Genomic DNA, 14,932 nt, shown 5'->3' with positions numbered 1-14,932 from the left:
GACCAAAGTCTAAATCCTTTAGTCTGTCTCCTTGCTTCTTTGTGTGGATCTGAATTAAACTGAATTAAACATTTGTTGTTCAGTGGCTAAGTCATGTCTGACTCTGCAATCTTGTGGACTGCAGCATGCCAGGCTTCCCTTTCCTACATTATCTCCCAGAGTTTGCTCAAACTCATGTCCCCTGAGTCGGTGATGCCATCTTATCCTCTTTTGCCCCCTTCTTCTCTTGCCCTCAATCTTTCCCAGCATTAAGTCTTTTCCAATGAGTCATTTCTTCTCATCAGGTGGGCAAAGTATTGGAGCTTCAGCTTCAGCATCAGTTCTTCCAGTGAACATTCAGGATTGATATCTTTTAGAATTGACTGGTTTGATCACCTTGCTGTCCAATGGACTCTCAAGAGTCTTCTCCAGCACGAGAGTTCAAAAGCATTAATTATTTGGCATTTAGCCTGTTTTATGGTTCAAATGTCCATTATATTCTTAAATAAACAATCCCTCTGTTCTCATTCATTGATTTATATATGTTCTCCTGAATGTATCTATTGCCTTCTTTCATGCTTTCCTTTCCTTCTAGAATGCCTTCTTTTCATACAGCAGGATAGGATAAACCTTTTACATGTATATGACCACCCCCATTTTTCTTCTCATATTTCAGTATTTCTTTTAATTCTGCTCTCCTTGCTTTCATTCAGAGTCAGGCCTCTCTGAGTCTGACTCATTCAGAGTCAGGGTCATTGGCCAGGAAAAGGACATCTCAAAAGAAAGCATCAATGAGGATGTCAGGGGAGTGAAAAGGTTTCATGGTGTAGATTAAAGATTTAGATGGATAGCAAGTATATAAAAGAAGGGCTTCCACACTGCCTCTATAGAAGTGGACCGCAGCCTAGGAGTAGGAGAGAGATGAGGGTAGTGGAGAGGAAGGGTTGAGCCTATTGATACTGAAAGTCTGTGGGGAGAGAGGATTTGAGTGTCTACCAGTGCAGCATTCCAGAGACATGGCAACGACCTGTGGGTAGATTCATGGACTCGATGAATGAGGAAAACCGTGCTACATGGCCAGGTAGAGCCAGGGAGGTAGCAAGATCCCAAGGACAAAATACAGTATTGTTAAGCATCCTTGCCCCTGCCTCTTCATAGGGCTTCTAGTGCCTAGAATAACACAGAAGAGATGGTTCCCATGCTCCCAAGCATGGCCCACACATAGCCTTGCTGTGCAATGTGGGTCAGCCATGTGGAACTCTGGATATGCTAACAAAATTCCCCGAATCCTATCTTGTGTGGAAAGTAGAATTATTTTCACGTTTCCATGATGGTCACTTTTGTGTCAAAGGGAGCTGCTATGCTATAAAGGACATGAATGTGGACATAAGATGACCCCAAGATGACGTGCATGAACAAACACTGTGGCCAGAAGGATTTTAAATATTTAGGCTGACAGAGGACTGATAACATCAAGACCTCCCCTCCCACAATTTCCCCCTTTACCATTATGTAAGCTCCTTAGAATGTAAGCTACCCCTGGGAATGTGGGTAGAGATTAGGGACAAATTGACATCACGTATTTGCCATTTTGATGAAAAGGGGCTGAACACAAAAATTAAACTGTATTTGGGGAGAAAATAAATTTACTTTATATGAGATTTGTACATGTTAAACTTGTTTTACCTTGTTTCACAGTACACATTATTTAGAACTGCTGTAAACTTTCCCAGTCACCAGCAATTAATGCACCATCTTTCCATAATATTTGATTTTCTGAGTATTTTCTTAAGATCTCATCATATACTGCTTTTGTTTTTGTTGTTCAATCACTAAGTTGTGTCTAATTTTTTGCGATGCTATGAATTGCAGCATACCAGTCTTCCCTGGCCTTCACTATCTCCCAGGGTTTGCTCAAACTCATGTCCATTGAGTTGATGGTGCCATCCAACCACCTTTCTCCTGCCCTCAATTTTTCCTTAGCATCAGGGTCTTTTCCAATGAGTTGACTCTTCACATCAGGGGGCCAAAGTATTGGAGCTTCAGCTTTATATTCTATGATTTTTTTAATGGCACTATAATACCTCAATTTAAGTAGTAAAGCTTTTGACAGCAAAAGTCATATACCATATGCTAAATCATCTATAGAGACTTTAAAAAGAACTTGTAAACTTAAGTAAAAAATAATCATCTTACCATTATTTATTTTGGATTGTGATTTTTCCGCAACTGGAATTGGTAACGAATTGTTTGAATCCAGGAGACATGGAGAGATGCTGAGAGTGGAATTGGAGACAGGAGAATACCTTTCATATTTGTAGCTGCATAAAAAGAACATTTGCTTAGCATCATACGAAAAATATTATAAATATACTACTTGACTCACTAGGACACCTGTTTGAATCTACAGCTCTCTCTGAATCTATATCACTAAATCAAACCAGCAGTTAACAGTACATTTTTCTGAAGAGACTGCTAGAATATCTGCTTCACATATATTACACTATATCAACTGCCCAGTGTCATGAAAGACAATAAAATAATAATTTAGAGAGGCTCATTTTAATATAAAATAATAACTATAAATCACCTACTCTGTTGGTGAAAAAATATCAAACATTCCATAACATCATGCTTATCTCTGAAAACAATAATTTAACAATTATGTCTATTGATACACTGTACTTGGAGTTGTAAATTTAGTAGAACACCTGAATGTTGATTCTAGAGAACTGAGAATGATACTTGGGCTTTTTGAACCCCTTATCCAGACAGTATCCTATTCTCCATTTTATTAATCTGGCTCTAAGTTATTTCTAATGTTCTCTGTTTATGAGGTTACTGTGGCAGCTGGATTGAGGAGCCAATGCCAGATGGTAGGACTGTGATCATTCCATCTACAGCTCCCCAGCACCATTGTTGCTTTTGTTCAGTTGCTAAGTTATGTCCAACTCTTTGCAATCCCATGGACTGTAGCATGCTATGCTTTCCTATCCTTCACTGTCTCCTGGAGTTTGCTCAACTTCATGTCCATTGACTCAGTGATGCTATCTGACCATCTCATCCTCTACCACCCTCTCCTCCTTTGCCTTCAAACTTTCCCAGCATCAGAGTCTTTTCCAGTGAGTCAGCTCTTCTCATTAGATGGACAAAGTACTGAAGCTTCAACTTCAGCATCAGTCCTTCCAGTGAATATCCAGGGTTGATTTCCTTTAGGACTGACTGGTTTGATCTTCTTACAGTCCAAGGGACTCTCAAGAGTCTTCTCCAGCACCACAATTCAGAAGCATCAATTCCTCGGCGCTCAGCCTTCCTTGTGGTCCAACTCTTACATCTATACATGACTACTGAAAAGGCCCATAGCTTTGACTATATGGGCCTTTGTTGGCAAAGTGATGTCTCTGCTTTTTCATATGCTATCTAGGTTTGTCATAGCACCATACTCCTTCTCAGATTACCCTTCAGAAGTCAATTTTTCTGCTCGACAAGCACCGTTGAGGGCAAAGGTAACTTATGAAAGGAATCACATCACCTTGATTCTCATTTTGTTCAGGCATTATGTGACTAAAGGCTAATCATCATAGTAATGTTTAAAATAATAATAGTTTAAAGCTATTTAACACAATAAGGTCAAGATGTATTGACTTGTTAACATATTCAGATTGGTAAATGGCTTATCTTATATCAGGGCTTCCCTGGTGGTTCAGATGGTAAAGAATCCATCTGCAATGCGGGAGACCTTGGTTCGATCCCTGGGTTTGGAAAATCTGCTAGAGGCGGGCATGGCAATCCACTCCAGTATTCTTGCCTGGAGAATCCCATGGACAGAGAAGCCTGGTGGGCTACAGTCCATGGGGTCACAAAAAGTTGGATATGACTGAGTGACTAAGCATACAGCGCATATCAGTGGTGCATAACCTACACGTCAATGGGTCTATGAACCCCATTGGAAAAATAAAAATATTTTTGTATATATGTATTTAAGGGAAGAGGTTCATAGTATCAAATGAATCCTTGACCAAAATAGGTTTCCTAAGTTACAAAGATAAGTAACATCTGAGGTGTTGGGTGTATGGATGTTCCTGTGCACTTCTTTTAAGTTCTTTTTTATATGTCTGAATATTTTTATAACAAACCTCAGAAAAATTAAAAAAAAAAAAAGAACTACTTAATGAGAAAAAATTTTAAAGATTATTAGCTACAGAGGAGAAGATTTAGCATTAAAATCATGGTAAATGTAATTTTCTTTCTTTAATAGAATTCCAGAGATACCAGGGATTATTATTGGGTTGACCAAAAGTTCATTTTAGATTTTCCGTGAGATGGTTACGGAAAAACCCTAGTGGACTTTTTGACTAACCCAATATAAAACCTAAATGCTCTTAAAATGACTATTAATAGCAATTAGGTAGTAATTTGAAAGTTTTTAGTTATTTGAGCTTTCTGTTTAATCTATCAGAAGGCAAGTGCTGCATCTAAAATTATTTAGATCGTGAATAAATAGAATTTTATGTAAGTGCCACTTTTGTCACTAAATACTATAATGACAACCTTTTCAAATTTCAGTTTTCTTAGTTATAAGATGGGGGCTATAGATGTGGTCTGTGCTTATTTAGGCTCTATTGTATAAGGAAACAAATAAGTGTTTGAACAGGGGGCCAGTGGTATTCAGTTCAGTACAGTTCAGTCACTCAGTTGTGTCCAACTCACTGCGACCCCATGAAACACAGCACGCCAGGCCTCCCTGTACATCACTAACTCCCGGAGTTTACCCAAACTCATGTCCATTGAGTTGGTGATGCCACCTAACCATCTCATCCTCTGTTGTCCCCTTCTCCTCCTGCCTTCAATCTTTCACAACATCAGAGTCTTTCAAATGAGTCAGGTCTTCGCATCAGGTGGCCAAAATACTGAAGTTTCAGCTTTAACATCAGTCCTTCCAATGAACACCCAGGACTGATTTCCCCTAGGATGGACTATTTGGATCTCCTTGCAGTCCAAGGGACTCTCAAGAGTCTTCTCCAATACCACAGTTCAAAAGCATCAATTCTTCTGTGCTCAGCCCTCTTTATAGTCCAACTCTCACATCCATACATGACTACTGAAAAACCATAGCTTTGACTGTATGGGTCTTTGTTGGCAAAATGATGGCTCTGCTTTTTAATACGCTGTCTAGGTTGGTCATAACTTTCCTTCCAAGGAGTAAGTGTCTTTTAATTTCATGACTGCAGTCACCATCTGCAGTGATTTTGGAGCCCAGAAAAATAAAGTCAGCCACTGTTTCCACTGTTTCCCCATCTATTTGCCATGAAGTGATGGGACTGGATCTAACATTCAGAAAACTAAGATGCCATGATCTTAGTTTTCTGAATGTTGAACTTTAAGTCAATTTTTGACTCTCCTCTTTCACTTTCATCAAGAAGCTCTTTAGTTCTTCACTTTCTGCCAGAAGGGTGGTGTCATCTGCATATCTTTGGTTATTGATATTTCTCCCAGCAATCTTAATTTCAGCTTGTGCTTCCTCCAGCCCAGCGTTTCTCATGATGTACTCTGCATATAAGTTAAATAAGCAGGATGACAATATACAGCCTTGATGTACTCCTTTTCCTATTTGGAACCAGTCTGTTGTTCCATGTCCAGTTCTAACTGTTGTTTCCTACCTGCATACAGGTTTAAAATCTTTTAAATCTGGGATTTTAGTTCTGTCCTAGCTTCAACCCCCACTGACACGCTCTTGATTCCAATTCATGAAGTTGCAGAGTGGCTCCTAAATAGTCCCTTTGCTCTCACATTGGCCTCACCAGAGTTATTTTCCTGAGCAGTAGGCACTAGATCTTTAAAAAATATGTCAGATTGTGTCATTCTGCTCAAATCTCTCGCCTGACTTCTCATCCCATTCTGAGAAGGTATGGTCCTTGCAATAATTGATGACTTAGTACCTGTGTCGTGAGGTCTGTAGAGGTGTAGCCCCAGCTGAATTTCAACCACTCACCCAGAGCTAATGACTCAGAATCTACATTTTACCAAGAGAGTCAGGCAATTTAAATGTCCGTCACGGTTTGAGAATCAACTTGAAGTCTCCTTCTATACCACCCACCGCCCCCCCACCACTACTCCACTTTCCTCTTGCTCATCCCTGCAGCAAACATCATGCCTGACTCCATCTTCCTGCTATAGAAACATTCACTGTTCATCTAGCTTGGAATCTTCTTCCCCAGATGTCTATGTGGCACTCATCTCTTTCAGCCTTTCTGAAAAGTCATCATCTTGGTAAATCATCCCCTGACAACGCTGCTTTAAACTGCAACCCCTCACATACTCTTATGTGTCTTCCCTGGGTTATTTTTCTCTATGGCACTTAACATTTCCAGCATATGTCATTATTTATCTGTCTGTTTACTCCCTATCTCTTTCTAAATAGATCCATGACAGCAGAGGTTTTTGTTGCTATTCTATTCCTGTTACCTAGAACAGTGATCAATATATATTTATCAAATTCATGAGTCAGATAAGCTAACACACATAAAACTGAACATAGTCTGTTGGGAGTAGGCCCTTAACAATTGATATCTATAATTAATATTATGTTTTATTGCCATCAAGGGAATTTCTGCCAAGCAGAGTATAGTCATCATTGAAGGAACAAAAATTAACATTTTGAGCAAGTGTCCAATTTGACTAATGCTGTGAAAAGTTGAAAAGAAATTATTATAATAATTATACTAATTATTATATATAAATATATATATTATATATATTAATATATAATATAAATATATTGTATAATAATTATACTCCATAGAAAGTAATGTTCATGAGGGAAAGAATTATGTGTGGGCGTTTGGCGGGGGGGGGGGGGGTTGTTTTTGTTTTCTTTCTTTTTGATTTTTCTCCATTGTCATGGTACCATGTGAGCCACCAGAAGAACCCACCAGGCAATTGATAGACACTAAATAATAAATGAACAAACGTATCTTTCAACATATAAAGGTGGTTGATAAGAATCTGTCTTTATTTTTTAAGCACGAGCCTGATTGGCTTCTTAGATATACTTCTCCTTCTGATTTTCTTGTATTAGTATATTTGTCATTAACTTGAAGCGACATTCAGCAGTGGCCACAGGACTGGAAAAGGTCAGTTTTCATTCCAATCCCAAAGAAAGGCAATGCCCAAGAATGCTCAAACTACCGCACAATTGCACTCATCTCACATGCTAGTAAAGTAATGCTCAAAATTCTCCAAGCCAGGCTTCAGCAATATGTGAACCATGAACTTCCAGATTGTTCAAGCTGGTTTTAGAAAAGGCAGAGGAACCAGAGATCAAATTGCCAACATCCACTAGATCATCAAAAAAGCAAGAGAGTTCCAGAAAAACATCTATTTCTGCTTTATTGACTATGCCAAAGCCTTTGACTGTGTAGATCACAATAAACTGGAAAATTCTGAAAGAGATGGGAATACCAGACCACCTGACCTGCCTCCTGCGAAATCTGTGTGCAGGTCAAGAAGCAACAATTAGGGCCAGACATGGAACAATGGACTGGTTCCAAATAGGAAAAGGAGTACGTCAAGGCTGTATATTGTCACCCTGCTTATTTAACTTACATGCAGAGTACATCATGAGAAACGCTGGGCTGGAGGAAGCACAAGCTGAAATCAAGATTGCCGGGAGAAATATCAGTAACCTCAGATATGCAGATGACACCACCCTTCTGGCAGAATGTGAAGAACTGAAGAGCCTCTTAATGGAAGTGAAAGAGGAGAGTGAAAAAGTTGGCTTAAAGTTCAACATTCAGAAAACTAAGATCATGGCATCTGGTCCCATCACTTCATGGGAAATAGATGGGGAAACAGTGGACACAGTGGCTGATTTTATTTTTCTGGGCTCCAAAATCACTGCAGATGGTGACTGCAGTCATGAAATTAAAAGACTCTTACTCCTTGGAAGGGAAGTTATGACCAAACTAGACAGCATATTAAAAAGCAGAGACATTACTTTGTCAACAAAGGTACGTCTAGTCAAGGCTATGGTTTTTCCAGTAGTCATGTATGGATGTGAGAGTTGGACCGTAAAGAAAGCTGAGTGCCGAAGAATTGATGCTTGAACTGTGGTGTTGGAGAAGACTCTTGAGAGTCCCTTGGACAGCAAGGAGATCCAACCAGTTCATCTTAAAGGAGATCAGTCCTGGATGTTCATTGGAGGGACTGATGTTGAAGCTGAAACTTCAATACTTTGGCCACTTAATGTGAAGAGCTGACTCATTTGAAAAGACCCTGATGCTGGGAAAGATTGAGGGCAGGAGGAGAAGGGTATAACAGAGGATGAGATGGTTGGATGGCATCACCAACACAATGGACATGGGTTTGGGTAGACTCCTGGAGTTGGTGATGGACAGGGAGGCCTGGCGTGCTGCGTTTCATGGGGTCGCAAAGAGCTGGACACAACTGAGTGACTGAACTGAACTGAACTGAAGCGACACTATTCTTAATCTGAATGCAACACCTTTAAGATAAATCATTTCCATCTCTGGTTAAAACCAGGTGGCTTAATTATCTAAGGAGGATTGATAACAATACACAACAAGAATGACACAGCTGTTAGCTATGTTAGGAAACTTGGTAAGCATTTTACCTGTGTCATCTCACTGAATATCTTCAACAATATTACAAGCTAACTATTGTTTTATTACCTATAATATGTATTTTAAGGTGCATAAACTGAGGTCTAGGAAGGCTAGGTAATATGCCCAAGGTCACATTTCTTCTGAGCTACTGATGCCCTTCAGAATGAGTTAGGTCAAGGGTCAAGGATTTGTCTAGTTTCTGTAACTGCTTTCAAATGTTTAACTATTTTAGTGGGACTCTTTTTTTTCCCTCCTCTGAGCAAATTGCTGCATGGAGGCTCAATGACTAGAATAGATAACACAGAAATGGGTCAAGCAGGGGTTAGGGGGATTACAGACTATTTCCTCAGCCCTCTCCTTTGCCTCCTCCTTACCTACTGGCTGCATATAATACCTTTGTAGAATCTCAGTGACCTAAGTACATTTCTGCCCTGGGGAAAGAAGGTCAGATATGTGTCTAAAGAGTAGGCAGAAATCTTGAAGCCATGCAAAGACAAAGGGATCACAGAAATCATCCAAATAGGTAGGAAAGATTCTACACAAAGGATTCTGTGAGCTGTCTTTATAGATCGGATATAGATGTCAAAATCAGACTACATTGATATAAGTGACCTGGGAATCCAAGAAAAAGTTTGGACCAGATCATTTGTGGGCTTCTCAGGTGACACTAGTGGTAAAGAACCTGCCTGCCAAGGCAGGAGATGTGAGACACAAGGGTTCAGTCCCTGGATCAGGAAGATCTCCTGGAGGAGGTCATGACAACCCACTCCAGTATTCTTGCCTAGAGAATCTCATGAGCAGAGGACCCTGGAAAGCTAGTCTGTAGAGTGACAAAGATTCAGACACAACTGAAGCAACTTCGCACACACGCAGATCATTTGTAAATCTCTCCAGCTTTGAAATGTCATGGTATGGTGGTCTAGAGTGGGCAGTCATCACAAATTTATCTGATACATAATTTCCTAAAATATTCTCTTGCTTTAAAACCTCTTGCTTGTCTCTTGGCTCAGTAGGCAATGGGCAACCACAGAGAAGAGAGGCAATATGTATATGTATGAAGAAGATATCAGAATGCCTGTTTTAAGGATCCAGTTCTGTAAATTACAAGACACCTAAATTTGAGAAGGTCACCAGACTCTCTAGGAACGGTCCTTAGCTTTAAACTAAGAAAAAACGGATAAACTGTGCTCTCCTGCTTCATGGGTTGTCATGAAGATGAAATGATATGATGAAATCTTTGGAACTACTAAAGTTGTATGCAAGTACTAATAAAATTACTAATCAAAGTATCAACAGGACACTTCAAGTTTACAGAATACAAACATTCCACTTCTGTTGAGAAAGTTCTGTAAGATAATATTTGAATATTGAATAATTATTTCAGTTGGTAATGTATCCCTCAGTCAATGATCTACCAGTCAGTTTTACCATGATCCAGCATATTGTCTGTAGCATTCATTTATTACCCATTCAACACTCATTTGATGCTTATTACTTTTTTTTTACTTAGAACTTTGCCTTCACAGCTGTATTAAATCATTTGAATGAAGGCATGTTTGTGAAAATTTCCCTTAAATAATGTTGACATCCATACACAGTGGTATATTGAAAGACATTTTTTTACAGTTTATTAAATCATAAGTAAAATTGTAAGCATTTTGAAATTTTGCCCAAAGTTCATGTAATAAAATAAGATGTAAATTATCATGGTTATCATGATACAAACTATCATGGTTATTGTAATGGCCAGGAATTATTTTCTCAAATTTAAATAATTAATTGTATTCATTAAAAGAGAGACAATACAGTTGTTGGTTAACGCAAGAAAAAGATGTTTGCATTAGACTTACTGCTCCATGAAGAACTGAGGCATTGCAATGAGCAATGTTCCAACTCCCATGATCAGGCACCCAGCTCCAATTATTTTTGGCCTGTGAAGCTTGGCTCCAAAGTAGCTAACAAATGCTATAACTAAGAGATTCCCTTTGGGGAAAAGAATAAAATGTTCATAAATTAGAGAACTTAGAAAGTCATCAGCGTAACCAAAGGACTATAACTGAATGAATGAATGTCCATGGCAAGTTGGGCAATGTTTGTTTTGACTAAACCATCTCCCACCATCTTCCCCACCATTTGTCTGTCTTTCCTTTAATCTGAGATGACTGTTGAAACAATCCTGAGATTCATTACTTGACATGATTGAAGAATACTTTAATAACTAACCATGCTGCTGCTGCTGCTGGTAAGTCGCTTCAGTCGTGTCCAACTCTGTGTGACCCCATAGACGGTGGCCCACCAGGCTACCCCGTCCCGGGATTCTCCAGGCAAGAACACTGGAGTGGGTTGCCATTGCCTTCTCCCAATAACTAACCATAGAATACTTTAATAACTAACCATTCTACCTTGTTTTCATCCACCTTAATTATTTGTCCTTTTAAAGTGTTTTGTCAATAAATCAAATTGTAGAAGGCTTCCTATAGCTGCACTCTTAAATTTTCCTTGGTGATTTTGAAGTAAACTTTATAACTCTTTCTTCATTTGTTAACATTTTCTATTAAAACTTCTCTTGGTTTCCCATTGCTCTTGAAACATACGTCATATAGTCTTGCTTTAGATGATATTCCCCAAAGAAAAAATAAACACAATCGTTTCACTTTAAATGAAACCAAATTATGAAATGCTCAGTTGTGTCCAACTCTTTCAGACTCCATGGACTGTAGCCCACCAGGCCCCTCTGTTTATCGAATTTGTCAGGCAAGAATCCTGAAGTGGGTTGCTATTTCCTATTCCAGGAGATCTTCCTGACCCAGGGATTAAGCCGGCACCTCTTGCATCTCCAACTTTGGCAGACAGATTCTTTACCACTACACAACCTGGGAAGCCTTCTTGCTTACATACTTTTTACAAAAATAAAAGGTTCAAAATAGAAATAAAAAATTATTCCACATAGCTTCATAAATACATCAGTTATATTTATATAATTATCTCAATGTATGCTTAGAACACAAATTTTATGAAATAGAAAGTCTCTGTAAGATATAACCATATCTTTTAAAAAATAAAGAATAAAGTTTTTTGAAGGTAGGACTTAAGGCTTTCTAAAATATCTCCAGTGAAGTAGTCGATGATGGTGATTAACTGATTAAACATGCTTTAGGCAAGATTTTCTCATGCCTTGCTGTGTACAAAAATTACTGGAAAGGAGTGGCAAGGTAAATATTCACAGAAACATTAAAATGCAGAATCTTGGCTGCTCTCAACAGTTTCTGATTTCATGGAGGGGGAGGGGATGCAGGCCAAGAAATCTGCATTTTTAATATTCATTCAAATGTGTTGATGGGGATAATTCCTGGAACATGCTTTGATAAACATTGCTTAGGGTCTTAGATTTCAAGGGACTTTAATGTTTTAGCTATTTACATTTGGAGTATTTATTTTTTTTAAGATTGTGGTGCTAGACAAAGTAAAACTTAGCATTTCTCCAGCAATTGATTGTGGAGTCTGTTGGGTGGCCTAGGTTTGAAGTTGTCGATGTTTTCAATTTTCCAGAATGAGTGAGTTTCCTCACATCTGTAAGCAATCATTTAATTTACTACTGTCTATTCACATTGCCAGCTTTAGTTAAGTGCAAAAACAGCAGCAATTTTTATCGTTTTGAGAATAATAATGATAGTGAAAAAAGTAGCTTGCTCCTGGCTACAGTGGCTTCAGGCTTCTTCACCAGGAAGAATTGAGCTCTTTCTAGGTTTCATATAAAAAAAGCTTAATTCTGTATGAAATCTCTTATTTAATATTTAAGTATTCAGTAGAAGAAATGTTATAATATATATATATAGATAGATAATTATGTCTGTAATTTTGCTAATGTGTCACAGTAAATAAACAAAACTAAATCAAAACCTTTTAGTTCATAGGTAATCTGCCCCCCATCACTGCCATTACCTCTTTCCCAAATTCCCATATCACCAATATGTCACAATAAAGGACTCATGTTTACAGGCTGTTTCTGTGTTACATAAGTGGGTGTCCCAGACACTACAAAATACCATTTGAACTTCTGTAATATCTGCAGGTTTTGCTTCCTTTATTTAGTAACCTTTCTGAGTTCTCACAAGATAGACTTAGAAAATAAATGGTAATGTATAATCTTTAAAAACTCAAATTGGATATCAAAATTCTTTCATATCTACCATTACTGACTTCTGAAAAAACAACAGGTCCAGAGAGGTTTACAAATATGTTTTTATCAAATTTTCGAGCACTAGATTTTCCCGCTTTCTCTCTTCCTCTCTTTCCCCAAACACAGTACTTCAAATAATAGAAAAGAAAGCTACCCAACTCATGCCTGTAAGACTAATACAACCTTGTAATCCAAACTAGGAAGCAACAGTTAGAACTGAACATGGAACAACAGACTGGTTCCAAATAGGAAAAGGAGTATGTCAAGGCTGTATATTGTCACCCTGCTTATTTAACTTATATGCAGAGTACATCATGAGAAACGCTGGGCTGGAGGAAGCACAGGCTGGAATCAAGATTACCGGGAGAAATATCAATAACCTCAGAAATGCAGACGACACCATCCTTATGGCAGAACGTGAAGAAGAACTAAAGGGTCTCTTGATGAAAGTGAAACAGGAGAGTGAAAAAGTTGGCTTAAAGCTCAACATTCAGAAAACTAAGATCATGGCATCTGGTCCCATCACTTCATGGGAAATAGATGGAGAAACAGGGGAAACAGTGTCAGACTTTATTTTTGGGGGTTCTAAAATCACCGCAGATGGTGATTGCAGCCATGAAATTATTGGAAGGAAAGTTATGACCAACCTAGATAACATATTCAAAAGCAGAGACATTACTTTGCCAACAAAGGTTTGTCTAGTCAAGGCTATGGTTTTTCCAGTGGTCATGTATGTATGTAAGAGTTGGACTGTGAAGAAAACTGAGCGCTGAAAAATTGATGCTTTTGAATTGTTGTGTTGGAGAAGACTCTTGAGAGTACCTTGCAAGGAGGGACCCACTGCAAGGAGGTCCAACCAGTCCATCCTAAAGGAGATCAGTCCTGGGTGTTCATTGGAAGGACTGATGCTAAAGCTGAAACTCCAATACTTTGGCCACCTCATGCGAAGAGTTGACTCATTGGAAAAGACTCTGAGGCTGGGAGGGGTTGGGGGCAGGAGGAGAAGGGGACGACAGGATGAAATGGCTGGATGGCATCACCGACTCGATGGACGTGAGTCTGAGTGAACTCCGGGAGTTGGTGATAGACAGGGAGGCCTGGTGTACTGCGATTCATGGGGTTGCAAAGAGTTGGACATGACTGAGCGACTGAACTGAACTGAATTGAATTCAAACTAGATGAAGACAGTGAAAGAGACCAAATGCAGTTTATTCAAGGAGTGGAAGTGAGTGAAGTTGCTCAGTCGTGTCTGACTCTTTGCGATCCCATGGACTGTCACCTACCAGGCTCCTCCATCTATGGAATTTTCTAGGCAAGAGTACTGGAGTGGGTTGCCATTTCCTTCTCCAGGGGATCTTCCAGACCCAGGAATCTAACCCAGGTATCCTGCATTGCTGGCAGATGCTTTACCATCTGAGTCACAAGGGAAGCCCAGGAGTGGAAGGGTACTACCAAATAAGAAACAAATCTATTAATTAAAGCTGTATATAAAATAATGGAAGGAGAAAAATTCCATGGTTGTATTGTGCTCAGTCACTTCAGTCATGTCCAACTCTTTGTGACCCCTGAGTTGTAGCCCACCAGGCTCCTGCATCCATGGGATTCTCCAGGCAAAAATACTGGAGTGGGTTGCCATTTCCTATTCCAGGGGATCAGACATATAAAAGCACTTAATATAATTAACCATTTGTGATGAGAAAAATTTGGGCAAATTAGTTTTTAAAGTGTATCAAAACTGCACAGCTCGTAGATTGTTTAATGGTGAAATTTTAAAAGTATTTTCATTAAGGTAAGATGTAAGACAAGGAAGCCCATTGTCACTGCTTCTATTCAACATAGTACTGAGGCCAGTGCAATAACACAAGACAAGAAATAATATATCTAATAATGGGAAAGAATGATATAAAATTACCTTCTGTTTTAGACAATACAATTGTTCAGGAACCTCTACAGCATCTATAGACAATCAATTAAAATTAACAAATTCAACAAGATTGCTGTATACTTATAACACTAGACGTTAATACTCTTCCAGTACCCTAAGAATTACTAAATAAGAAATGTAACAAAAATTCTTTTCACAAGGGCAACATAAATTTTAAAAATGTAGGAACAAATATAGCAGAAAATAAGTAGTATATTTATAGTT

General features: G+C 38.7%; 1 protein-coding gene across 6 annotated transcripts in view; it reads right to left on the bottom strand.

The window, feature by feature from the left end:
• The window catches only part of SLCO1C1 (solute carrier organic anion transporter family member 1C1), an 81,683-nt gene that overhangs the window by 42,437 nt on the left and 24,314 nt on the right, over positions 1 to 14,932 (bottom strand). For all 6 annotated transcript variants that reach the window (XM_027541478.1, XM_027541473.1, XM_027541476.1 and 3 more), the window contains 2 exons: positions 10,454 to 10,586; positions 2,176 to 2,300 (listed from right to left, as the gene is read on the bottom strand). In XM_027541478.1, the coding sequence (XP_027397279.1) occupies positions 2,176 to 2,300; positions 10,454 to 10,586 (258 nt within the window). The remainder of the gene's footprint in view (positions 1 to 2,175; positions 2,301 to 10,453; positions 10,587 to 14,932) is intronic.

The sequence above is a fragment of the Bos indicus x Bos taurus genome, chromosome 5, assembly GCF_003369695.1.
Source record: "Bos indicus x Bos taurus breed Angus x Brahman F1 hybrid chromosome 5, Bos_hybrid_MaternalHap_v2.0, whole genome shotgun sequence".
Taxonomy (NCBI): Eukaryota; Metazoa; Chordata; class Mammalia; order Artiodactyla; family Bovidae; genus Bos; species Bos indicus x Bos taurus.
This window is presented reverse-complemented; position numbering and strand designations above follow the sequence as displayed.